General features: G+C 50.3%; 2 protein-coding genes across 4 annotated transcripts; one reads left to right on the top strand and one right to left on the bottom strand.

The window, feature by feature from the left end:
• Nucleotides 1-248: 248 nt before the first annotated feature.
• Nucleotides 249-11,742, bottom strand: RAD51D (RAD51 paralog D). 3 transcript variants are annotated; one of them, XM_061390370.1, is made up of 10 exons: nt 11,435-11,742; nt 11,096-11,157; nt 10,790-10,908; nt 6,358-6,439; nt 5,971-6,105; nt 5,361-5,456; nt 2,815-2,905; nt 2,540-2,689; nt 1,043-1,207; nt 249-878 (listed from the first exon to the last, which is right to left on the bottom strand). In XM_061390370.1, the coding sequence occupies exons 1-10, from the start codon at nt 11,514-11,516 to the stop codon at nt 706-708; spliced, it is 1,155 nt and encodes a 384-aa protein (XP_061246354.1). In that variant the 5' UTR covers nt 11,517-11,742; the 3' UTR covers nt 249-705. The 3 variants fall into 3 exon arrangements, with proteins under 3 accessions (XP_061246354.1, XP_061246355.1, XP_061246356.1); XM_061390371.1 differs by having other exon boundaries at nt 2,619-2,689; nt 11,435-11,736; XM_061390372.1 differs by lacking the exons at nt 10,790-10,908; nt 11,096-11,157; nt 11,435-11,742 and adding an exon at nt 6,671-10,634.
• A 1,392-nt stretch (nt 11,743-13,134) lies between these two features.
• Nucleotides 13,135-25,002, top strand: FNDC8 (fibronectin type III domain containing 8). The gene is made up of 4 exons (XM_061390373.1): nt 13,135-13,447; nt 21,438-21,804; nt 23,803-24,039; nt 24,575-25,002. Exons 1-4 carry the CDS (start codon nt 13,239-13,241, stop codon nt 24,725-24,727), a joined length of 966 nt encoding a protein of 321 aa, XP_061246357.1. The 5' UTR covers nt 13,135-13,238; the 3' UTR covers nt 24,728-25,002.
• The last annotated feature ends 1,314 nt before the right edge of the window (nt 25,003-26,316 follow it).

Genomic DNA, 26,316 nt, shown 5'->3' with positions numbered 1-26,316 from the left:
GCTCAGTGAATTTCTTTTGTATTATTATGTTTTTAAGAGCAGGATCTAGATAAGAGTTTTGGCACTAGGAGTAAAGAATCCACCTGCCAACGCAAGAGATGCCAAGAGACATGGGTTCGATTTCTAGGTTGGGAAGATCCCCTGGAGGAGGAAATGGCAACCTGCTCCAGTATTCTTGCCTGGAGAATTCCACGGACGGAGGAGCCTGGTGGGCTACAGTCCATGGAGTCGCAAAAAGTCAGACACAATTGAGCACACAACACGGGTTGCGTTTACAAGGTTACTTCCACCCAGTAAGTCAAAGACAGAGTTAGGGGGAAAGGAGCCCCATCTTACAGATGGAAAAACAGAGGCAGAGAAAAACAAAAAGAAGAAGGGAAACAAAGGCAAGCCAGAGGCCTCAAGCTCAGTCACTGTGTCAGGATGGAGGGTAGGATGGTGATGTACAGGGGTAATCCGTCCAGGCACCAGAGTGCCTCTTCAGAGATGCCCAAGTCCATGAACCTGACTCCCGCTGGAAACACACGTGGTAGAAATAAGGGAAGAAAACCGGGTACCAGCATGAATTTCTGGGTCCTTCCACAACAGCATCCTCTCTTGCCAGTAGCACTGTGTTTCTGGAGAAAAGAGCTGAGGGCTGAGATGGCTTCCCAGCAAGAGAGTGTCTCTAGCGCCCCAGGGGCTGCCGGCAGCGAGCAGCAGGCATTACCCTGCAGGTGAGTTGGGGGCCTTGCGGCCTGTCCCTTCCCCCATCAACAGCACCATCACGTGTGATCTCCCTGGAACACTGGGCTCTGCTCCTAGTGTCCTTTGTGATCTCCCTGGAACGCTGGGGTCCCCAAGCTCCCTAAGTCCACCGTCTCCTGGCAACCTGTTGGCTGGAAGAAGACAGGAGGGAAGCGTGAGTGTTTGAGCTGAGCAGCCCACGTGGGTAGCTTCTTTGGCTGCAGGGTCTCAGCCTTGAGGAATTCACAGACATCTGCAGGCACGGAAGCCACCCTCAAGGGCCTGGATTCCTGGCTTTCCCCTGGGACTGGCTTACCAGACGGGGGGATTTGGTCAGACACACCACGCGCCGGCTGCCCAGAGATCCTGAGCTTTGGGTGCTGTCCAGGAGAAGCCGGGTGCTGGGCACAAAGCTCCAGGAGCGTCCCAGGGCAGGTTTCAGCTGTCCGCTGTCCCTGTCTCGGGTCATGTGATTGGTCACCTGCGGCAGAAAGAACCAAAGGCTTATAGACTCATAATGCTGGTACAGAGGACATTTGCTCCTATGGCTTCATTTTACAGACGGGAAAGCTGAGGCCAGGTACAAGGAAACGACTTCCCCAAGGCTCCATGACTTATCACCAGTCTGGAGTCAGGACCCTGGGCTCCTGACTTGCACAGAGCTCTTGCCACTAATCCACGATTCCGGGACTTCCCTGGTGGTCAGCGGTTAAGACGTGGGTTTGATTCCTGCTCCGGAAAGATTCCATATGATGTGGAGCAACTAATGCCTGCATCACAACTACTGAGCCTGTGCCTGAGAGCCTGTGCTCCACAATGAGAGAAGCCACGCAGCGAGAAGCCTGCACGATGCATTGAAGAGTAGCCCCCACTCGCCGCAACTAGAGAAAGCCCTGCCCAGCAACAAAGACCCAGTGTGGCCCCCCACCCCAAATATGCAGCCGCTGAAAGTGGCACTCTTAAAGAATCTACTAAAAGATTCGAGAAAGGGTGTCCTTTTTTAAAAATTAAAAAAAACACAAGATTACAATTTAGTTGGAAAGTTGATTAAAAGTATATGTATATATATAGGCAGAGAAAAAAGATTCAATGAAGGTATATATAAAAAAAAAAACTAATATGGTCTCTGTGGATGTGAAGATTGATTACAAACTGGACACTTATATTTAACTATTTTTTACCTTCTTCTATGAGAAGCATGAAGACTTTCAAAAAATTACTCCATAAGCAGAAAAAGTTACTCTAAAAGCAAAAAAGATCCTGGAAAAGGATCTGGAAAGCTCTGGAAAAGGCAAGCGCTTCATAGAAAGGGACAGAAACCAAATCAGTGGTTGTCTGAGGCTGGGGGGATCTTTCTGGGGTGATTGAAATATTCCGTATCTTGATCTCGCCAGATACGACTGTTATCAAACCTCAAACAAAGAGAAGTTACTCTGTGTGAATTACACCTCAATAAACCTGACTTAAAGAAAGTAAAAAGAAAAACAAGACTGTCCCCGGGCTCCCCTGGTGGTTCAGTGGCTAAGACTGTGCATTCCCAATGCAGGGGGCTCAGGCTCAATCCCTGGTTGCGGAACTAGTCCAGCATGCCGCAACTAAAGATTCTGCATGCTGCCACCAAGTCCCAGCGCAGCCAAATAATTAATTTTTTAGAAGTGTTAAAAATAACACTGCCTGATCCCCTGGCTATTTATGTGTCTGATCCCCTCACAGTCTGGCACTCTAGATGACCCACAGAAGTTGGGCTATGACCCTTTCCCAAAGGGTCACTCTGGGGGTTCAGAAGCTGCTGTTTTAAGGAAATAGAGAGCACCTGGAAAGAACCTCCCCACTTGGTGAAGTCCAGGGACCAGAGAGAAGGCTAGCATGGCTGGCCAAGCCCACTTCCTCACCAGCACTGCCACACTGAGGTCCCGGGCCAAGGTCTTCAGCTCTCGGGCCAGCTGCATCATCAAGGCCAAGCCTGGAGGAGAAAAAGCCAAGAGGGTGGGCAGCGGGGCAGCGGGGACCGGGCTGGCCGAAGACAGGACTCCAGAGCCGGCAGGCAAGATCACGACCCTCCACCCTGTGCTCTGCCACACCACTCACCTTCCCTCTGCTGACCTCCCAGAAGTGGGGCGACCACCGCTGCGACCGAGTCCACAACCACCACCTTCAGAGTCCCAGAAGAACTGCTGACCTTGGGGGAGTGATGGGAAGCAGATGCCACCAACCAGTTGGCCTCCAGGGGGCACCCATTACCAGACAAACCTGCTCCTCTATCAAAAACTGGTAGGAAATAACCTCTCCCACCCCAAATATAGCTGCCCCTCCATGATGGAACTCGAGCAATGCCTTTTCCCCCCACCCTCATGTGTATGTATAACAGATTATACTGAAGACTTGGGCTTCCCTTGTGGCTCAGCTGGTAAAAAATCCACCTGCAGTGCAGGAGACCTGGGTTTGATCCCTGGGTTGGGAAGATCCCCTGGAGAAGGGAAAGGCTACCCCACTCTAGTATTCTGGCCTGGAGAATTCCACTGACTGTGTAGTCCGTGGAGTTGCAAAGAGTCAGACACGATTGAGTGACTTTTACTTGCACTTTCACTGAAGACTTGGATGGACCGAGAGAGTTTAAATCTCAGGATATCAGATACTCTAATTACATTTGAGAAATTCCTGCTCAGATCCTATGGTCCCTGATCAGAAAATTTTTTCTTTTCTGTTTTTTAAAAGACTTTTTTGACGTCAACCCTTTTTAAACTCTTTATTGAGTTTCTTACAATACTGCTTCTGGTTTATGTTTTAGTTTTTTGGCCCCGAGGCATTGAGATCTTAGCTCCTCGATCAGGAATTGAACCCGCACCCCCTGCATTGGAAGGCGAAGTCTTAACCACTGGACCAGGGGAGCCCCAGATGTCACTCTTTTGATTAGGCTTCATTATATGTCAAATGGAACGCACTGCCAGCCCATGACCACATTGTTACACAGGACAGCCTGTTGCATTTTGCTCTCACACATATGCTGTCTTGCAGGAGCAAGCGGCCTTGCTGTGAACTGCCTATGGAAAGCACCACATGGCAGGAATAGTGGGCAGCTTTGAGGACTTGAAGACGGCTTCTGCCAACAACCAGCTGCCAGCAAGAAGCTGAAACCTCTAGGAAATGAATTCTGCCAACAACCTGAATGAACTTCTAAGTGGTTCTTCCCCAGCTGAGCCTACAGATAAGAGCACAGCCCACCTACCACCTTCATCACAACCTAATGAGACCCTAAGCAGAGGACCAGGCCAAGTTGTGCCCAGACTTCTGACCTACAGAAATTAAAATAATAAATACATGTTGTTTTAAGTCATAGTTTGCAGTAACTTGTTATGCAATAATAGAATACATATCATCTAACAGTGCTACTGTTAAAAAAAAAAAAAAAGTCTTTTGTCCTGGGAGTTGAGAGGTTTGGGTTATAAGCTTTGATCTTAATGTAAAAAAAAAAAAAATTTTTTGGCCATGAGTTATGTGGGATCTTAGTTCCCCAACCTGGGATCAAACTTGTGCCCCTTGGAATGGAAGTGCAGAGTCTTAACCACTGGACCACCAGGGAAGTCCCTAAGCTTTGTTCTTATCCTAAATATGTGGTGACTGTGGGCAGCTCACTGAATGTCTCTGGCACCCCCTTTGCTCAATCCCAACAAGAGGGTTGGATTAGGTCAGGACTACTTCATGTCTCAACACATGGGGAGGCATAACCTGCTATGATTCCTATGCCAAGTATTCGTTCAACCATTATATGGTCTAAAGTTTGTTAAAACGATTTATGTTACATACAACCCTAGGTATGCCCACGGGAACATGATATGCTTTGGGGTGAGAGGTAAAGTTTAAGATAAATTAAACCAGTCTCTCTAAGGCTTCTCCCAAATGTAAAGGTATAAATATCATGCACCATATCCTATCCAAGCACCCATCAGGTATATCATGGTACCAACGCAAATGCCATTCCTAACCTCTCTCCCTTGTCAACGGGACTCTGAATGTGTTCAAGCACTGGGCAGAAAATCTGACATCAGGGAAGGTGCGCCCAACCTCTGGACTAGGACATAAAAAAAAAATAACTCAGTTTTTGCCAGTTAGATGTAAAGGGAACTGGGAAGTGTAATGGTGGGTTCCAGAGAAAGAGGTACAGAAAAGAGGCATCTATCACTGCCCTGGATATGGATGTGTGAAGACGTGCTGCTCGGAGCCATGGCAGCCACTCTGCAATCATGAGGGGGAAAAGCCAGAGAATCAGGCACACCAACCTACAGCCCTGATATTATGGGTGTGCCAACCTCCAGACTTATGTGAGATAATTAAACGTCCTCAAGGTTCAAGTGTCTGTCAGATAGATGCTATTAATTTGCAGCTGAATGGACCCAGTTGGAATGTAGAGATCAACAGGACCGATCCTTGCACTCAAGGAAGGGGCTTACTCTTTAGTGGGGAAGATGGGCATGTGAACAAGAAGGCAAAGAATTGAGGAAGGAAAGAATTAAGCATCCAGAAATCCCATCCTGGGAATGGCGGGCACAGCTAGAGTCACCAGATTGCACACCTGCCCACACGCAGACAGCATAGGTGAGCTGCGGGGAGCAGGGAAGGCAGAAGATCAGGCTCACCTGCTGGGACACAGCGCCTCGCAGGTCCTGCAGCACGTCCAGCATCTGGAAGATGTCAAACGCACGCACCACCTGGATCCTCTGGAGAGCTCCTGCCTGAAGGGGCAGGAGAGAGAAGGGAGGGCCTTGGAGAAGAGGAGCCGGGGGTTGCACAAGATGAAGAGGGATTTTGAGGTTGAGATAGAAGAGGCACTTAGACACAAGGACTCAGGTACAGATGGCAGTGGGCTTTGCTGGGCTGGTTCGCAACATGCTGGCTGCCTGGGTGCTGAGCTGCAGAGCCAAGTCAGAGCTCTGTGGGAAGGAGTGGCAGTGACCAGTGTGCCTGCCCTGGGCAAGATATGGGGGAGAAACACAGAGGCTGGGCGTGTGTCTGCCCTGAATGAGGGGATGCCACGGATTGGGTTTCTAGAAAGGATCGTTGTGGGTAGCATCCAACTGGGATGACGTCATAAAGGGGAGGCTTTACAATACAGGAAGCATTGGTGGAACAGCAAGTTTTAAAGCCAGAAATGACCAGTCACCCAAATGGTCCAAATTCTTGCTGTGTTAGATAATGGGGTCTTATGGTGTCAGAACCTCCAAGGAACCCAGGCTTCCTGCCATTTACCTGCTCCTCCTCATCCGGGGTCCTGGCCTGAAGCAGCTGGAGAATGCGGGAGGCCGTGAGCCCTCCATTGGAATCAATGTAGAGGACGTTCTGCTGCAGGCCATGGGCCACGTGTGCTGCCACACAAAGACATACCTGAGTAGAGACGGGTCATTGGGTGAACCTGAGCTCTCAAGAAGGGCCCAGAATGGGAGTCCCCCACCAAATCTCATTCAGATCCCAGAGGCACGGATGGGCCCCGAGACATGAGTTCAAGTCCCACTCCTAACCACCCGTCTTCTCTCTTCCAAGCTCTGAAATCACAGGATGCTGGCAGAAGCTTCCCCAGAGATCCAGGACTATGCATCCACCTCCCCCAACCCTCCTGGCTGCTGGCTGCAGGTATACCTGGGTTTTGCCGCTACCCGGGGCGCCTACAATTTCAGTCACTTCTCCAGTGTAGAGACCAGCATCTAGCAGTTTGTCCAGGCTGATGGCAGAAGAGGAGGGAAGAGCATCAACCGAAGGGATTGGAGGGGAGGGAGCAGAGGAGGGGAGGAAGAACAGCAAGACATTCCTTCCAAGCATTGTTCTGTCCAGAGACGTTCTGACATCTCTGGCCAGGAGGCTCCTCCTTGTGGAGTCTCCTTTGGGGAAAGCCAGCATGGCCGAGTGTTTCCCCTCTGGCTCCTCATCCTTTCACTCTCGCCTTAAAGATCACCTCTGGGTAATCACTTCTCTCCAGAGATCTCTTCGCTGCCCCATTCAATGGTTCTTCTCTCAATCTCCATCGCAGCCCCTTCTGAGTTCCTTCGATAGCACTGCCCGTAGTTTGTCATGGTTTAAAACTCTGAAATAATTACAGATTCACAGGAAGTTGCAAAACAAACAAACAAACATGTAGTGAGGTCCCGTGTACCCTTCAGCTGGTGTTCACTAATGGTAGCATCTTTTACTCTAAGATGGTTTGTTCTCCATCTTAGTGCAACAGCGAAAAACAACACTGGTGGCGTCCACAGAGCTGCAGCTCCATTCCTTCCACGTGTGTCCGTGTGCACAGTTCTCTGCCGTTTCATCCCACGTGTGGGTTTATGGAACCACTGCAATCAAGACAGAGCATTTCCATCTCTGCAGGGCTCCCTGTGCCACCCTTTTATAACCACATTCATCCCTAAATCCCTAGCCAGCCCCTGGCAACTGCTTAATCTGTTCTCCATTATCATCATGTTATTTCAAGAATGTTGACTTCCCTGTAGGTCCAGTGGTCGAGTCTCTGTGCTCCCAATGCAGGGGGCACAGGTTCAATATCTGGTCAGGGAACTAAGACCTCATGTGGCGTGGCCAAAAAACAATTTCTAAAGAGACCCAAGCATGAATATTTCTTAAGCTTCCCAAATGATTCTAATGAGCAGCCTGGGCTAAACCACAGGTCTGGACTCTACAATCAAGAATCAATCGCATTCCTGGCCATGAGGATCTCCATAAGGAATTCCCAAACCCACCTTGACATGGACAGACCCCCCGCCGCCACCACCACCACCTGCCTTATGGAACAGAAGTACAAGTGAGCCTAACCCTGTTTTGAACACAAGTGCTGTCTGGAATTTATCCTCCACCTTCCCCCCAAACTGGCTTTCGTTCATTCTTTCAGTCGCTCATTCAAACATCGCCTGAATGTCTCACATTTCCTATAGGCCTTTTTCTAAAACAAGGGGGAGGCAGAGATGAACAAGACACAGCTCTGGTCTTCCAGGAACCACCCTTCTCCCCCGGTCCATACAGCTGCTTCCAAGGCTCGCTGCCTGCTCTCCCACTTGTAAAGATGCCCCCAGCACTACAGGCCGTGAGAAGACCTACTGCAGAGGGACTTCCCTGGTGGCCCAGTGGTTAAGACTCCTTGCTTCCAAGGCAGGAGGCTCAGGTTCAATCCTTGGTTAGGGAATTAAGATCCCACATGCCAAGTGGCGTGACCAAAAAAAAAAAAAAAAAGGCCGATTAAAAAATCAGAGAAACCTGCTTCATTTGGGTTAACCAGCATTTCGTGAGCTGTTGACTACAGAACTCCCCTCCCCTCCCGTGTCAGAGTTAATACCCATCAGGTGTCCAAAGACCCCTGTGACAAAGACTAGAAGCCTAGGGGTTATCTTTGATTCGCCACTTTTGTATCCCCCAGCAGGAAGGCTTACAGCATTTCTTCAATATGCCTCCTGCTGTCGCCCGCCCCAGATCTGCTCACAACACCCTCCCCTGCTGTATCCTCCTGGGCCTCTCCTGCCAGCCTCCGCAGCCCCATCTGCCCCGCCCACCTCCACCCGTGCCTGTAACTCTACTTTCACGACACAGCCTCCTGCCTGGAGGGAGCAACAGGGCAGACGCCTTAGAGCTGAGTTCTTAGGCTTAACAGTGTGACAGGTGTGACCTCAAGGGCCTGGTCTGCCACTTACTCACTGCAGGATCTTTTTTCTTTCCCTTTGGCTGTGCCACCCCGCTTGCGGGATCTTAGTTTCCGAACCAGGGATTAAACTATAGTGGAAGCACAGGAGTCCTAACCAGCGGACCACCTGGGAAATCCCTAGCTGGGGGATCTTGAGCAAGTCTCTTAACCTGAGTCCCAGTTTCCCTATCTACAGGATGATGGCTTTCATTTCTTTTTAAAGATATTTTGATGTGAATGAACCATTTTTAAAGTCTCTACTGAATTTGCTACAATGTTGCTTCTGCTTTATGTTTCAGTTTCTTGGCAGCAAGGCATGTGTGATCTTAGCTCCCCATCCAGGGATTGAACCTGCGCCCCCTGCACTGGAAGGTGAGGTCTTAACCACTGGACTGCCAGCGAGGCCCCAGGATGGTGATTTTCATCGCAACAGGCTCACTGTAGTTGTCAAAGTGGTAGCCCCTCAGTCGTGTCCGCCTCTTTGTGACCCCCATGGACTGCAGCCCACCAGGATCCTCTGTCCGTGGGATTTTCCAGGCAAGAATACTGGAGTGGGTTGCCTTTTTCTTCTCCAGGAGCTCTTCCTGACCCAGGGATTGAACCTGCATCTCCTGTGTCTCTTGCACTGCAGGCAGATTCTTCACCCACTGAGCCATCGGGGAAGTAGATGGATAAATGAAGAAGATAAAATAAAGTGAAGATAAATGAAGTGAAGATAAATGAAATAATGTACCTAGAGTAACAGTGTCTGCTTCCTGGTGAGCACTGGAAGAAGGCCCATCCATCCTCACTGCACAGAGCGGTCCTGAACCTCTCTGAGCTCCTCTGCAGTGACCCTTGGTGGCTGCCATCCTGCCAGTTTGCTCCCTGACCGCTCTCTCTGTATATGCTGGTTTTATAAGCTCCCAAAGGCCAGGCCTGCTTCCTGTTAATCACCCCTTCCTTAGCTGCTTGCACACATGCTCACACCTCTCTCGTGCCACCTGCTCTTCTCTACCCAGTGGACCCCAGGTTCCTTAAGTGTGGGGGGGCTCACCCATACCCATCTCCGGTACCCCTGCTTGACACGGGCCAGTGCTGTGAGGGCTCAGGATGACAGACCTGAGCCCTCAACCCAGGGAAAGCAAGCACTGTGCTGTGTGAACCCCGCCAAGAGAGTGTGTTATGGAAACAGCGAGGGCCAAACCGATCCAAAGACCTTTGTGGTGGCAGAGTTCTTTATCAAATTCCACACAAACAGGCCAGGGAAGAGGTCAGACTCCCTTGGCCAGAAGCCACATGTTTTCTTCCAACTCTTTCTCTCTCCAAACACGGCAGAAGGAAACTACTCTCGCCCCCTCCTGCTGCAGTGTACAAGGAATGAACCACATTCGGGAACAAGTACCCCAGGGCTGGAGCCCCACCACTGCCCCTGGCTCCCCTTGTGCTAAACTCAAGTGGGCTTAATAATCACGAACTCACAGGATCATGAAGAGATTATACAACCTATTGTATAACCTTGTTGTTGTTCGGTTGTCCAGTTGCGTCCGACTCTTTGCGACCCCATGGACTGCAGCATGCCAGGCCTTCCTGTCCTTCACCGTCTCCAGAAGTTTGCCCAAGTTCATGTTCATTGCATCTGTGATGTCATCCGACCATCTCATCCTCTGATGCCCTCTTTTCCTTCTGCCCTCAACCTTTCCCAGAATCAGGGACTTTTCCGATGAGTCAAGTGTTTGCATCAGATGACCAAAATACAGGACTTTCAGCTTCAGCATCGGTCCCTCCAATGAGTATTCAGGGTTGATTTCCCTTAAGATTGACTGGTTTGATCTCCTTGCTGTCCACGGGACTTTCAGAGTCTTCTCCAGCACCGTAGTTTGAAGACATCAATTCTTCGGTGCTCCACTGTATAACCTACTACGTGTCAATGGCTGGTACTTAACCTAGTCCTGCCACACTCTCTTGCCCCATCCACCCTTAAGTGGACAGGGAGGTAGGGCCAGAGAAGAGTTGCTCTGATTTGCTGAATAATAATGAAATACTGACATCTTGTGTTTCAGTGGTTCTCAACCAGCATAGATTTTGCCCCCAGCCCACCCAGGGGTCACAGCTGGAGATATTTTTGACTAACAGACAAGGGTTCTCCCCTTGGTGCTACTGGCATCTAGCAGGCAGAGGCCAGGGAAGCTGCCGAACGACCTACTAAACACGCAAGACAGGTTCCCCCCACCCCAATAATTCTGCATCCCCCAAAGTTAGGAGTTATGAGAAACGTTCTTACAGGGTAAGAGAACTCAGAAGTCCTGACCATCCTTAGCACTGTCTGAAAGAGCCTGCTGGCTCCAGACTCTAGCATCGAAAGCCCAGCGAGAGGCAGTCAGGTGGCCCTGCCTCTGACTTTGTCCCGCACGTACACACACAAACCTCCCAATGCCAGTGGACAGGATGGCCGTGGAGGTCTTCAGTTCCTCGTAGAGATCAGCGCCATTGAAGGGGAAAGCTGAGAACTGAGCCAGCAGCACCCGTCTCAGGGCGACCAGGGCCTGCGGAAGGGGCGGGGCAGCTCAGGATCCAGGCTGCAGCAGCCCAAAAGTGTTCGGCAACGACCCGTCAAAAGAGGGGGCCTCCCAGGGTCTCCGACGCCGCCGTTATCAATCTTTAGGAACCCCTCTGCTCGGGGATGGGCATTTAGAGACACCCAGGTGTGGAGCGTGGAGACGGTCAGCTCACCTTGTAAGACAGGCCACATTTCTGGGCGACCTCCTCCAGGTCTGCACAAACCAGGTCCACCACTGAAAACGAAACACGTGGGGTTGATGGGCAGGGAGGGAGGCCCGGGACGTCCCGCACTTGACTTTCCCGCGCCCGGGCGTACTGGCGGAGCCGTGGGACACGGCGCGGTGCCGGGCACACTCTGTGGGGGGATGGGGGGGGTTCTACCCTCCCAGGGGCGTGGCTCGCCCACGTCCACGTTTCCGGGCTCCCCGGGGGCGCAGGAGGGAGGGGAAGGGCCCCTCCGGTGTGCCGGGGCCGGCCGTATGGCCGTGTGTGGCGCGCGCCCGCGGTCACCTGTCTTGATCCCGCGGCTCTGCAAGAGCTGGACCATGTCCTGGGTGAGGCCCGGGCACAGTCCCGCCCGGAGCACGCCCATGTTCCCTGGGGGCCTGGGGCCACTCGTCCTGGAAGCATCCGCGGGGCCCTCTCCAGTCGTCCCCCACCCCACTCCCGGCGCCCTTTTCTGGACGGGCGAGGAATGCGGGAGGCAGCGACCGCGCAGAGAAAGCGGACCCTTCGAGAGCTCGGGCGCCCAGGGGCCAGCCCGCCCCGGCAGCGCCGCCGCTTCCGGCTTCCAGGCGTCAGGACTCGGCCTGCGGCGCCACCTGCCGGCTGCGGCGCGACGCGCGGGCCGGGCGGTCGGGGCGGAGACAGCTAGGGCTGCACGGAGCCAGGCCCCCAGCGCAGAGGTCAAAGCGCCTGGCTCGGAGGCTCGGCGCCCGCGTGCGCCTCCTCCTTCTCCTGGGCCACGCCCACCCGGTGCAGCTTTCGGTTCTGAACGCTGGGCCAGAACGTTCGATCAGATTGACCATCTCTACGCCCAGGGACCTACCTGTTAGCGAAGGAAGGCAGTAAAGAGTAAATCAAATAAATCAGATAATTACCGAGATTATGATGGCTGCTAAAAAGCAGCAGAGCACAGAGAGGGCAATCTGCTTCTCTAGTTTCCAAATAAAAGAATTTTTACGTATACAACGATAAAACCCCCGAGTGTATAGAAAAACACACGAATTTCAAACGTCCTTGGCTGGACCTCATCCTCTGGAAGAAAGAAAACTTTACAGGATTAGCTCCGCACAGTCTAGTAAGGTGGTGGTGGTGGTGGTGTAGTCGCTAAAGTCGGGTCCGACTCCTGCGACACCATGGACTTGCGAGCCGGCTGGGCTCTTCTGTCCATGGGATTCTCCAGGCAAGAATACTGGAGTGGGTTGCCATCTCTTTCTCCATATAGTGAGGTAGGTGCTATGTTTATCCCTGTTTTACAGATGAGCAAAATGAGGCTTGGAGGTGAAATCATTTGCCAAAGGCTTCACAGCCTATGAAGCTGTGGGCAGAGCTGGGCTGAAGAGCTTTTGTACCCACCCAGGTGCAAAGCCATTGCTGTTTTAACAGCTGCCGGGCTCCTCACCCCCACAAAGTCGTGTGTATGTTTTCCTCCCTGTGACATGGTTTCCCTGGGAACAGAAGCAGCCTCTGGCCCATTTCTGGATGCCTCTGCACCACCCACCATGGTCACTCAATATCTGAAGACACTTGAAGTGGAGGTGGGACAGAATTTAGAATTCCAGCAGTAAAACCTGGGTGTGTGGGCGCTCTGAACTCCATGAGCCATCCCAGCTTTCCCTGTGCCCACACTGCCTCCAGTGTCTGGATATGAAATCTCAGAATTCTATCCGCGAGGTGTCCCACTCCCAGGGATCCAATCCATCCAGTACAGCCTGCCTCCCTCCATGCCCAGGTGCCACTGTCTCACCATCCACCTCCTCCTTCCCAGGGCAGATCGGAAGGGCACAGGTGCTGAGCATTTTGAGATCTTCAGAGAAGAGCAGGGCCGCTGTAACCACAGAGCCTTAGCCCGAGCGATATCGTCAACTATTCTGGGGCTCTGCCTGCTCCTGATGTTGGCCCTGGGCTGCAGCAGCCCCCGGTCAGGGGGGAGGGTAGCCCCTAATTGTTACACTCTGTGATAATTATGAAGTCAGCTCATCGCACCCCATCCCACTGCAACTAAGGCTGTGTCTGCTGCCTCCAGTTTCTCTCTGCTTCCTGTCAGCTTGGTTGTCCTGCATGGTGCCGGCTGCGGTCCCAAACAAACTCAATGGCATCAGAGACATTCTACAAAGTGGGAGATGGGGAGGAGGCCATGCTGAAGAAGGAAACCCTCAATGTCTTGAATGCACTTGATCAAATGTCGAAGCCCTTTCCAAACCCCAAGTCAATGAACAGGACCGTCACGACCAAAAGCCTCCCACTTTCCTCAAGGGGCAGTTTGGTGAACTTCTTAGAGGAGGATGCCATCAATCTACCGTAAGACATGAGTCTGGTCCTTTTTTGCTTTCTAAGGCCAGAGCTGGATGGGCGGAGGAGTTGGCGAGAGGGGGAGTGGGGCGCAGGGAAGAGGGTGTTGAAGAGGTGCCACTTCCTTGACTTATCACAGTCGAGACTCCCAGGGAAGAGCACATAAGAGGTTGCCTATGGATTCCTGACCCCAAATCAGTTCTTGGAGGCATGCTGGCCTCCAGCTCTGGGAAGCCTTCTGGGATTAGCTGGAGATGGGTTGGCAGTGCTCATCATCCTGTTTGGTCCTCACCATGAAGCCCCTCTTCTCTCGCCATGGTTCCTTTGCTCATCCTCCCTATGGTGCCTTCACCTGCCTGGTTATGTCCTCCCCCCAACCCCCAGGAACCTGCCTGCCTTCAGACTGAGGTCTGTGTTCCTCCTCAGTGATCACGGGTTTCCTTCACTTCATTTCACAAAACTCTTTGGGCACCTACAAGGTAACTGGTCCAAGGTTAAGTTCTGGGAATGCAGAGCTGGAAAGCAGTTTCTACCTTCAAGGAATTCCCAGCCTGGGGTGTGTGTGTGTGTGTGTGTGTGTGTGTGTGTGTGTGTGTGTGGTGGTTGGGAGTGGGGGGCTGTCAGACAAGAATTGAGGCTATTACAGCATGGTCTGTGCTATGACAGGGACAACTGGAGGAAATAGGGAATTTAGTATAGTGTGGGAGGGGGTGAAGTTAAGGGAGGTTTCGTGGAGGAGGTGACTCTCAGAGGAAGGGAAGGAGTTAGCCAGTGGAGGGACAGAGGGGTGGGTTGACGTGGGCTGAGGGAACTGTCTGTCGGGAAGTTTCACGGGTATGTGACTTATGCAATTAAACACAGCCTGACATTTGGAAGGACCCTGCTTAGTTTAATGGTTGGATGTTACTGTTTTGAAGGTTTTAATAATTTCTGAAGAAGGGACCCCACAAATTATGTAGCTGGTCCTGATGACGTGAAAGGGGATACAGTGGTCACTCCCTTAGGTACCTGTCAGTAAACAGGTATGGCTAAAGTGGCGGATGCAGGTGGGAAACTTCCTGGTATGAGAAAGTCTTAGACTGGGAACCAAGTTTTAATCCAAGTTCTACCACTTAGATATGTGACCATAGACAAGTTCATTAAGATCCGGGACCCTTGGTCCCCCATGTGTAAAACGAGACCAACAGCATTGAGCAGGGCTGCTGTGACGATCACAAGGAGTTTTTCTCCAGCATATAGCCCAATGCCTGGCTGCCCCTTCAGCACTGGTGTTTCCAACAAGTAAATCTTCAATAGACATTCCTTGGGGCTTCCCGGGTGTTACAGTAGCTAAGACTCCATACTCCCAATGCAGAGGGGCCCGGGTGTGATCCCTGGCTGGGAAACTAGATCCCACATGCCACAATAAGAGTCTGCAAGCTGCAATTAAAGACCCCACATGCTGCAACTAAGACCTGGTGCTGCCAAATAAATAATTTAAAAAAATAATTTAAAAAGTAATATAGAGATTCCTAAGAGTTGACTCATTGGAAAAGACTCTGATGCTGGGAGGGATTGTGGGCAGGAGGAGAAGGGGACGACAGAGGATGAGATGGCTGGATGGCATCACCAACTCGATGGACGTGAGTTTGAATGAACTCCGGGAGTTGGTGATGGACAGGGAGGCCTGGCGTGCTGCGATTCATGGAGTCGCAAAGAGTCGGACACGACTGAGCAACTGAACTGAACTGAAGGACAGTTTATGGACTTCCCAAGTGGCACCAGTGGTAAAGAACCCACTTGCTAATGCACAAGACATTAAGATTCATGTTCAATCTCTGGGTTGGGAAGATCCCTCAAGAAGCACATGGCAACCCACTCCAGTATTCTTGACCAGAGAATCCTATGGAGAAAGGAGCCTGGTGGGCTATAGTCCTTAGAGTCACAGCGTTGGACACGACTGAAGCAACTTAGCACATAGCACAGGACAATCTATAGTATAACTGACATCCATACCCAGACTCTTCAGCCTACAAAGGGCCTTGGAGGGAGAGTCATCTATTTCAAGTGTCCACCAAGGGCTAGCATAGGAGGTTTGGGCTGATCAGGATTTCGCAGGAGGAGGCTGATAGGGCTGGGGCTCAGGGAGGAAAATTTTGGCCTTGATCAATCAACCTCGAAGCTGGAGGCTGGCTTGGTGTGAGGGATATAGGGGTATGTGTGGGTCACTGGATCTGGCTAGAGCGGCCGGGGGAGGTGGGGAAGGAAGCAGGGGAGGGGAGCCAGAAAGCACCAGGGGCAGACAGGAGCTATGTAGCATGGGGCCCGGGAGATCCGGCTTCTGGTTCCAGCTCTGCCATCGACTACCAAGGTGACTTCAGTCAAGGTGCTTGGTGTCCACAGGCCCTATGGCCGCTTTCTCTAGACAGGGCTGTTCCAACTGAGGGCTGTGACCTATGAATGTGTCAGGAACTCATTCTAGTTGATGGAGACTAGTATTACAAAAATGAACTAAATAGAATTTAAATTCCAGAGTACATCACACAGAATAAGTACGGGTTTAGGAAACCAGTTAGTACTGGTTTGTGAAACATTTTAGTTATGTGTGTGTGTGTGTGTGTGTGTGTGTGTGTGTATACTGGGGTTTCCCAGGTGGTGCTAGTGGTAAAGAACCCGCCTGCCAATGCAGAAGACATAAGAAACTCAGGTTCAATCTCTGGATCGGGAAGATCCCCTGGAGAGGGCATGGTGATCCAATCCAGTATTCTTGCCTGGAGAATCCCATGGACAGAGCATCCTGGCAGGCTACAGTCCATGGGGTTACATACACGCGTGTGCTAGCTTGTCAAGAAATATGTATTTCTTACTTTCAGTTCAGTTGCTCAGTTGTGTCCAACTCTTTGCAACCCCATGGACTGCAGCATGCCAGGCCTCCCTGTCCATTACCAACTCTCGGAGTTTACCCAAACTCATGTCCATTGAGTCTGTGATGCCGTCCAACCATCTCATCCTCTGTCGTCCCCTTCTTCCACCTTCAATCTTTCCCAGCATCAGGGTCTTTTCAAATAAGTCAGCTCTTTGCATCACGTGGCCAAAGTATTGGAGTTTCAGCTTCCACATCAGTCCTTCCAATGAACACCCAGGACTGATCTCCTTTAGGATGGACTGGTTGGATCTCCTTGCAGTCCCAGGGACTCTCAAGAGTCTTTTCCAATACCACAGTTCAAAAGCATCAATTCTTCAGCACTCAGCTTTCTTTAGAGTCCAACTCTAACATCCATACATGACTACTGGAAAAACCATAGCCTTGACTAGACAGACCTTTGTTGGCAAAGTAATGTCTCTGCTTTTCGATGTGCTATCTAGGTTGGTCATAACTTTTCTTCCAAGGAGTAAGCGTCTTTTTATTTCATGGCTTCAGTCACCATCTGCAGTGATTTTGGAGCCCAAAAAATAAAGTTAGCCACTGTTTCCACTGTTTCTTCATCTATTTGCCATAAAGTGATGGGACCAGACACCATGATCTTTGTTTTCTGAATGTTGAGCTTTAAACCAACTTTTTCACTCTCCTCTTCCACTTTCATCAAGAGGCTCTTTAGTTCTTCTTCCCTTTCTGCCATAAGGATGGTGTCATCTGCATGTCTGAGGTTATTGATATTCCTGCCGGCAGTCTTGATTCCAGCTTGTGCTTCATCCAGCCCAGAATTTTGCATGATGTACTCTGCATATAAGTTAAATAAGCAGGGTGACAATATACAGCCTGGACGTACTCCTTTTCCTATTTGGAACCAGTCTGTTGTTCCATGCCTAGTTCTAACTGTTGCTTCCTGACCTGCATACAGATTTCTCAAGAGGCAGGTCAGGTGGTCTGGTATTCCCATCTCTTGAAGAATTTTCCATAGTATGTTGTGATCCACACAGTCAAAAGCTTTGGCATAGTCAATAAAGCAGAAATAGATGTTTTTCTGGAACTCTCTTGCTTTTTCGATGATCCAGTAGATGTTGGTAATTTGATTGCTGGTTCCTCTGTCTTTTCTAAAACCAGCTTGAACATCTGGAAGTTCACAGTTAACATATTGCTGAAGCCTGGCTTGGAGAATTTTGAGCATCACTTTACTAGCGTGTGAGATGAGTACAATTGTGTGGTAGTTTGAGCATTCTTTGGCATTGCCTTTCTTTGGGATTGGAATGAAAACTGACCTTTTCCAGTCCTGTGGCTACTGCTGAGTTTTCCAAATTTGCTGACATATTGAGTGCAGCACTTTCACAGCATCATCTTTCAGGATTTGAAATAGCTCAACTGGAATTCCATCACCTCCACTAGCTTTGTTCGTAGTGATGCTTCCTAAGATCTGCTTGACCTCACATTCCAGGATGTCTGGCTCTAGGTGAGTGATCACACCATCATGATTATCTGGGTCATGAAGATCTTTTTTGTACAGTTCTTCTGGGTATTCTTGCCATCTCTTCTTAATATCTTCTGCTTCTGTTAGGTCGATACCATTTCTGTCCTTTATTGATCCCAACTTTGCATGAAATGTTCCCTTGGTATCTCTAATTTTCTTGACGAGATCTCTAGTCTTTCCCATTCTGTTGTTTTCCTCTATTTCTTTGCATTGATCACTGAAGAAGGCTTTCTCATCTCTCCTTGCTATTCTTTGGAACTCTGCATTCAAGTGGGTATATCTTTCCTTTTCTCCTTTGCTTTTCACTTCTCTTCTTTTCATAGCTATTTGTAAGGCCTCTTCAGACAGCCATTTTGCCTTTTTGCATTTCTTTTTCTTGGGGATGATCTTGCTCCCTGTCTCCTGTACAATGTCATGAACCTCCGGCCATAGTTCATCAGGCACATCTATCAGATCTAGGCCCTTAAATCTATTTCTCACTTCCACTGTATAATCATTAGGGATTTGATTTAGGTCATACCTGAATGGTCTAGTGGTTTTCCCTACTTTCTTTCATATAAGTCTGAATGTGGCAATAAGGAGTTCATGATCTGAGCCACAGTCAGCTCCCAGTCTTGTTTTTGCTGACTGTATAGAGCCTCTCTGTCTTTGGCTGCAAAGAATATAATCAGTCTGATTTCGGTGTTGACCACCTGGTGATGTCCATGTGTAGAGTCTTCTCTTGTGTTGTTGGAAGAGGGTGTTTGCTATGACCAGTGCGTTCCCTTGGTGGAACTCTATTAGCCTTTGCCCTACTTCATTCTGGACTCCAAAGCCAAATTTGCCTGTTACTCCAGGTGTTTCTTGACTTCCTACTTTTGCATTCCAGTCCCCTATAATGAAAAGGACATCTTTTTTGGGTGTTAGTTCTAAAAGGTCTTGTAGGTCTTCATCGGACCATTCAACTTCAGCTTCTTCAGCATTACTGGTCGGGGCATAGAATTGGATTACTGTGATATTGAATGGTTTGCCTTGGAGATGAACAGAGATCATTCTGTCATTTTTGAGACTGCATCCAAGTACTGCATTTCGAACTCTTTTGTTGACCATGATGGCTACTCTATTTCTTCTAAGGGATTCTTGCCCGCAGTAGTAGATATAATGGTCATCTGAGTTAAATTCACCCATTCCAGTCCATTTTAGTTCGCTGATTCCTAAGATGTCAGCATTCACTCTTGCCATCTCCTCTTTGATCACTTCCAATTTGCCTTGATTCATGGACCTGACATTCCAGGTTCCTATGCAATATTGTTCTTTACAGCATCAGACCTTGCTTCCATCACCAGTCACATCCACAACTGGGTGTTGTTTTTGCTTTGGCTCCATCCCTTCATTCTTTCTGGAGTTGTTTCTCCACTGATTTCCAGTAGCATATTGGGCACCTACCGACCTGGGGAGTTCATCTTTCAGTGTTCTATCTTTTTCCCTTTTCATACTGTTCATGGGGTTCTCAAGGCAGGAATACTGAAGTGGTTTGCCATTCCCTTCTCCAGTGGACCACATTTTGTCAGAACTCTCACCATGGCCCTACATGGCATGGCTCATAGTTTCATTGAGTTAGACAAGGCTGTGGTCCATGTGATTAGATTGGTTTGTTTTCTGTAATGGTTTTCAGTCTGTCTGCCCTCTGATGGAAAAGGATAAGAGGCTTATGAAAGCTTCCTGATGGGATAGACTGACTGAGGGAGATACTGGGTCTTGTTCTGATGGGCGGGGCCGTGCTCAGTAAACCTTTCATCCAATTTTCTGTTGATGGGTAGAGCTGTGTTCCCTCCTTCTTACCTTAGTTCAAGGTAAGAAAAAAAAAAAGATTTGAAAGTTAAATTTTTTTGATCCTGTATTTCATCAGCAAAAAATTTTAAAGAGTGGGGAAACATGGGCAAGGTTTTTCTTTGTAACAGCCAAGAATTGGTAACAATACAAATATCCATGTAACACAACACCCTACAACAGTTAAAATGACTGAACCAGAGCAGATTAATCTAAAAATACAATGTTTTAAGTAAGAAAACGGCAAACTGCAAATGAATATGTACTGAATGATACCATTTATTTATATAAAGTTTAAATTATGCAAAATAATAGCATACGTATCTAACAAACCTATAAAAACACATGGGGAATAAGAAACACAAAATTTTAAATTTACTGCTCAGGCTGCTTCTGAGGGAGAGGATCAGGAGAGGGGTAGGGGAGCAGAGTACACAGGGGGCTTTAGTTACACTGAGACAGCTTTAGTTCTGAGTTGGATAGAAGCTAAATGGAAGCTTAATATAATATCATTTTTTCCAGTTTTATTGAGACACAGTTGACATTTAACATTGCATTAGTTTAAAGTATGCAATATCATTTGATAATTGTATGTATTGTGAAATCATTACCCCAGTAAGCTTAGTTAACATCCATCACCACGCAGTTACAAATTTTTGTGTGTGAGATGAGAGCTTTTAAGACCTAATCTCTTAGGAACTTTCAAATGTACAATCCGATATTGTTCCTTATAGCCACCACTTTGTGCATTGGTTGGGTGGTGGTGGTTTAGTCACTAAGTCATGTCATTTTGTACATTATGTCCCCATGAACTTATTATCCTTGATATCTTGAATGAGTCTGAAATATTTCACAATTTAAAAAAAAAAATTAGAGGACTTCCCTGGTGGCTTAGTGGTAAAGAATCCGCCTGCCAATGCAGGAGACATGGGTTCAATCCCTGGTCCTGGAAGATCCCGCATGGCACGGAGCAGCTAGGCCCATACACCGCAATTAATGAGCCTGTGCTGTAGAGCCCAGGAGCTGCATCTGCTGAAGCCCGCACGTCCTAGATCCTGCGCTCTGCAGCAAGAGAAGCCACCGCATCGAGAAGCCGAGCACCGCAACTAAAGAGTAGGCCCTGCTCTCTGCAACTGCAGAAAGCCTGCGCGGCAGTGAAGACCCAGCACAGCCGAAAATACATAAATAAACACTTTTTTAAAATAAAAAAATTATAAAGGAAGAAAAGTTTTTGAGCATTTACCCCAATAAATATATATTTATCTTTGCTGTTAATTTTACATGCTGTATATTAATACATATTGATAACTGTCATAAAAATCTAAGTAAATAAATGCAGTAATTACATATTAAACAACAGCAAATAAATATTTAATAAAACTTATTATTTTTCTTTTAGATACTTTTAGATATTTTTCCATATCCCAGTAGATCGTTATGGTCATTCCCTGGGGTGTTTGCACCCTACCTTGGAGGAAGGACTTGGAGCTTTAGTGGTGTTTCTAAAAATGTGGTTCTCAGAACACTTGCATCAGAGTCATCTGAGGATCTTATGAAAGATGCTTTAGCAGCTTCCCCAATGCCGTCCCAGCTGGGGACCAGGGACCAGGAATGTGCATTTTGCACTAGTGAGTGTCCCGGTGAGTATGACGAACTGCTGCAGAGCAAGAATGTTCTGAGTGGCTCAAAAGCAGTTGAGGGTATTAGTAAGTCCTGCCCAAGGCCTGCCTGCCGCTGGGAGCCTCCAGGCAGCAGGGGCTGGGGCAGCTGCCTCCATCTATCTCCCCTCTCCCCTCCCCCTCCAGGAAGCACATGCCAGTGGAGGATTCCGAATGCAGCTCCGATGACACCAGCATCTCCCCCATGTCATCCACCTTGTTGAATCCCATCAAGTTGGCCGTGACCCAGCCCAACAGCAGCTTCTTTGCGGGCATGCTGGAGGGCGAGCTGAACAAACTCAGCCTTTCCTCGATAGCCAAGAGCACAGAGAAGGGGCACCTGGCCCTCTGCCCCCAGTCTAAGTCCCAGATGGCCCCTGGGGGCCTGCTGGACTTCGACAACCCTGAGGTGGACACAGACACGTCCTCAACGCCCTCGGAGTCCTCTGTGGTCTTGGATGTGCCGGAGGCGCCCTTCATCTGTGAACACACGGTCAGCGACTCCACAGCTGTGGTGCGTTTCCACCCAGATGCATCTGGCAAAGGCTTGATGCCCTCCCTCCCCCACCCCCACATGCCCGGCATTGAGCTGAGCTCACTGGGGAGTGTGTGGATACCTCCTGCCTGCATCCTGAGCTCTAGTGCATGGGTTAGGAGAGAGGGCGTATCTGTAAAGAACTCCAGCTCAAGCTAGAGAAGGTTCAATGCTGTAGGAAAAGTTCAGACCAAGTGCCACTGGGGATTTGGAAGGAAAGAAACGTTACTTCCAGCTGCAGGAGTAAGCTTTGTTGGCGTTCAGTGACATTTGAGCTGGGACACAGAGGTCAGACTTAAACATCTAGAGACGAGGAAAGGCATTCTGTGCAGGGCTGATGCTAGCAAAGGCTCACATATGGGAGAAAACATCCACGTCCTAATTCGGGGTTGCTCACACTTTCCAGCACCTGCAGATCTGATCATCATGTTACCAAGAAGAATCCTCATTCCTTGAGGTTCTGACATAGTAGGTCTGGGGTGGGGTCTGAGACTCTGCATTGCTAACACATTCCCAGGTGGTGCTGATGGCCCACAGACCACATGCTGAGTAGCATTGTTCTGGATACAGGAAGGGAACAGCAGGAGGGGGTCATTTTCCAGAGGTCCTGTGATGTTAGGTTGCTGCTGCTGCTGCTAAGTCGCATCAGTAGTGTCCGACTCTGTGCGACCCCATAAACAGCAGCCCACCAGGCTCCTCTGTCCCTGGGATTCTTCAGGCAAGAACACTGGAGTGGGTTGCCATTTCCTTCTCCAATGCATGAAAGTGAAAAGTGAAAGTGAAGTTGCTCAGTCGTGTCTGACTCTTAGTAACCGCATGGACTGCAGTCTACCAGGCTCCTCTGTCCATAGGATTTCCCAGGCAAGAGTACTGGAGTGGGGTGCCATTGCCTTCTTCAAATGTTAGGCTACTGTATGGATTTTTCAGTAAGCAAAGAGGACCAGCTCTGTGCAGAGTTTTGTATCAGGTGAGAGATGCGATATGAGTTACATATTGGAAAATACCGTCTGGTGGCTCAAACAGTAAAGAGTCTGCTTGCAATGCAGGAGACCCGGGTTCGATCCCTGAGTCGGGAAGATCCCCTGGAGAAGGAAATGGCACTCCACTCCAGTACTCTTGCCTGGAAAATCCCATGGATGGAGGAGCCTGGTGGGCTACAGTCCATGGGGTCGCCAAGAGTCAAATATGACTGAGTAACTTCACTTACTTTGGAAGATAAATCTGGAAGGACCATTGTTGGATAGGCCAGTGCAGTGTTTCTCAAAGTGTGGTCCCCAGACCACCAGTAGCATCTGCATCATATGGCACCTTGTTAGAAATTTAAATCCTTGCTTTCCCCACCCTCCTGATCGGGCCTGCTGAATCAAACTGGGCACAGGGGCCAGCGGTCCTTGTTTTAACAAGTCCTCTGGGGTATTCTGATGCACACCAACGTTTGAGAGCCACTAGCCTAGATGGAGGAGACACTGGAAACAGGAGACAAGGCAAGTGACATCAGGGCCAGGAATCTGCCGTGTTAGAAAAGCCCCCTGCAATCCTTAGTCTGGCTTGGCAGCCATGGCTGTAGTACAAAGTGGACTCAGGAGAGACGGGTCTGAACCTTGACTCTGGCACTTTGCTGTGTGGCCATGGGCCGGACACTTGCTCTCTCTGAACTTGTAACCTCATCTGCAGTGAGTGAGGTGGACGAGATGATTGCTAAGGTCCCTTTCAACGGACACACAGTCTATAGAACATGGAGTTGAGGGTACCCCCTGAGGTTGGTGCGGCTGCCCAGGGAGAATGGCTCAGGCTTTGGGCTGGTGGGGCCTCATCTAACGTGGGGTATGCCTACCACCCTCAGACACACCTGCCTCAGCTCCAGCGGGAGCAGGGATGGGATTGGGGTCTTCTGACCCACATTGCAGAGGGGCTGGTGGGGTGGTAAGGGGAGGCCAGGCCAGGTCTGAGGAAGCCTTGGGGGTTCTCTCCTCCTAGATTTCCTGGACCTACGCCCCTGGCAAGCAGCAGGTCAGTTTCTACCAGGTCCTGTTACAGGAGGTGGTCAGGAAAAACAGCGGCGAGACACCCAAGGCGAAGAACCGCCCCTGGATCTTCAATAAAATCCTGGGCACCACTGTCAAGCTGATGGAGCTGAAGCCGAACACGAGTTACTGCCTCACCGTCCGCGCAGCTAACACCGCTGGGGTGGGGACGTGGTGCAAGCCCTACAAAGTGAGCCGTGGGAGAAGAGGGGCCCAAGGGTCAGGGACCCTAGAGGTTGGGAACACCCCTGTACCCCCAGGACCTCTCCTCCTGCTGGCTTTCCCTCTCCCTGGGCAGATAAGCCTCAGTTCCAGGCTGTTCTCCTTGGAGAGGGTTAAGGAGTAAGTCACTTTGGGGCCCCCTGGAAACTGACCTGTTCATTCATCCCTAATGTGTGTCTCTCAAAGCCAGTGGCTTCTGGATTCTTCAACTTAGTTATCAATGATTGTGATGGGTTGGGAAGTCAAGGGCACTGCGGGGAAAAAAAGAGGGAAGAGGCTAACGGGGTACAAAGCAGGGAAGAGCCTGGGGGTGGCAGGGCAGGCCTGAGTAGACACTGCTGAGCTTGGAAACAGCACACAACCGGGGAGAAACAGATGTCAGTGAGTAGGCTGGTAGGGCACTCGGAGACCCCTTCACAGACAGACGAGGGGGTGGCGGTGTGGAAGAGGTGAGGCCAGGGTCAGCTCTGCCAAGGGGTTCTGAGGACTTTTTTTTCTTTCAGTTTGCAACCGTGGCCACTGACTTGAACAGCTTCCCCGAGAACAACCCCATCCAGATTACCGTGCAGCGCAAGGAGCCCCAGCGGAAGACCGTGTCCCTCGGGTTGGAGGACATGCGCAGGCTCGAAGATCTGGAACACCTCTTTCCCTACTAAGGGGGAGGGTCCCAGGAAGCCCCTCACCCACCTTCAGCTTCGGCCCAGGGTCCTCAGCAGTCAGAACCACGAGATACACCACCAGCCCCGAGCCAGGGAACCACTGACCACCCTGCTGGTTCCGGGCCTGGGGCCAAGGTTAGAGGGGAGCTCCACTCACCCGGAGCCTCTGCAGGCCAGGCCAGATCAGCCTCCACTGCCCGTAGCTGCTAGGCTTCCTTCCCCAGATCTGGGCTGGTCCAGGTCCCTCATTAAAACCTGCAGGTCACCCAGCACCCTGAGATTCTGCTTTGTGCCACTGACGGCCTCAGCTGGGCCGCGGACCCTCACCCTTCTGGCTTCTGCCAGGACCAAGAGTCCAGGTGGGTCAGGGGGACACGGGGTCATGAGATGCCATCGCCCTTTCCCCGTGAGAGAAAGAGACGGTCCCCAAAGACTACAGCGCTCGCCAGGAAAAAGAGTGATGCTGGACACAGGCAGTGACAGCCTGCAGTCAGCCCGAGCTGAGCCTGGGGGGACATGGGGCAAAGTGCCCAAGCTCTGAGGGGAGGGTTTAATCCCTTCTGTCTCACCTTGGCTCTTCCTGGATGTGATGGCTCAGACAAACCACTTACGCTTCTGGGGCTGAATTTCCTCATCAAAAATATGGGGATGTGGGACTTCCCTGGCGGTCCAGTGGTTAAGACGCTGCGCTTACAATGCAAGGCATGAGGGTTCAATCCCTGCTGTGTGCCGTGGCCAAAAAAAAAAAAGGCTGGGGGCGGGGTGGCGACAGCACAGAAACCTGCTTTACTTGGCTTTAGCCAGCATTTCCCAAGCTGTTGACGACAGAATCCCCATCCTCTCCTGTGTGAATTACATTCATCACGTGTCCAAAGAATACTAAGGAAGGCTAGAAACCTATTTGGCTCTTTGATTCTTCACATCTGTACCCCGCCCTGGGGACGTGGCACAGTCCTTCCAGGCACGGCTGCAGGGTCACTGTGAGGCTCAAGTGAGAGCCCAGCAGCAGAGAGCGTGGCACAGAGTGGGGCCTCAGAGCCTGTCGCCTCCCTTCAGCCCACACGTAGTCCCACTGCAGAGACCAGGCAGGTGGAAGCCGAGAACCAGAGCCAGGCAAGGTGCAAAATCGTAAAAGCACAGATGTGGGTGGGGGAGGGTGAGGAGGACCAAGAAGTCAAAAAAGGCTGTGGCCCCGAGTGCTCTGTACAAGGATGGCTGGAATTCAACCCGGGTAGAGGCACCTGGTCCTGGAAGAAGAGTGGGGCCAAGACCTCGGTCCAAGGTCTCAGCATGTCCTGGTGGGGGTTCCCTTCACCCTGTGAGTCTTTGGGGGGCAGAGAGCCACCCTCCCCATCACACCATCCCCACTTCTGCCTGAGCCTGCACCACCACACAGCCCATTAGGGGGAGCCCTCAGGGACCGCCTCTCTGAACCCCGAGAGCCCAGTGACACTGAATGAGGTCAGGGAAAGCACCCCAGAGCAGCAGGGCTGGCACAAGTCCCCGTGATGGTCACAGCGTCCTCTCTCTGTGCTGTCCAGACCAGGAAGTAGCCTCGAGCTAGTGTGACAACTGCATTTCTAACT

Source organism: Bos javanicus, chromosome 19 (assembly GCF_032452875.1).
Source record: "Bos javanicus breed banteng chromosome 19, ARS-OSU_banteng_1.0, whole genome shotgun sequence".
Classification (NCBI taxonomy): domain Eukaryota; kingdom Metazoa; phylum Chordata; class Mammalia; order Artiodactyla; family Bovidae; genus Bos; species Bos javanicus.
The sequence above is the reverse complement of the archived record's forward strand: the minus strand, read 5'-3'. Positions and strand labels throughout refer to the sequence as shown.

Bases quoted from the DNA above. Each gene is read 5' to 3' on its own strand.
- FNDC8 (XM_061390373.1), top strand. From the start codon at position 13,239: ATGGCATCAGAGACATTCTACAAAGTGGGAGATGGGGAGGAGGCCATG. The intron at 13,448-21,437 runs GTAAGACATGAG...CTCCCCCTCCAG, and splicing joins GAGGATGCCATCAATCTACC to GAAGCACATGCCAGTGGAGG. The intron at 21,805-23,802 runs GTGCGTTTCCAC...CTCTCCTCCTAG, and splicing joins TCAGCGACTCCACAGCTGTG to ATTTCCTGGACCTACGCCCC.
- RAD51D (XM_061390370.1), bottom strand. From the start codon at position 11,516: ATGGGCGTGCTCCGGGCGGGACTGTGCCCGGGCCTCACCCAGGACATG. The intron at 6,440-10,789 runs GTTTGTGTGTGT...TTCTGCCATCAG, and splicing joins CTGTCCACTGGCATTGGGAG to CCTGGACAAACTGCTAGATG. The intron at 2,906-5,360 runs GTGAGCCTGATC...CACTCCCCCAAG, and splicing joins GAGGCGCTGTGTCCCAGCAG to GTCAGCAGTTCTTCTGGGAC.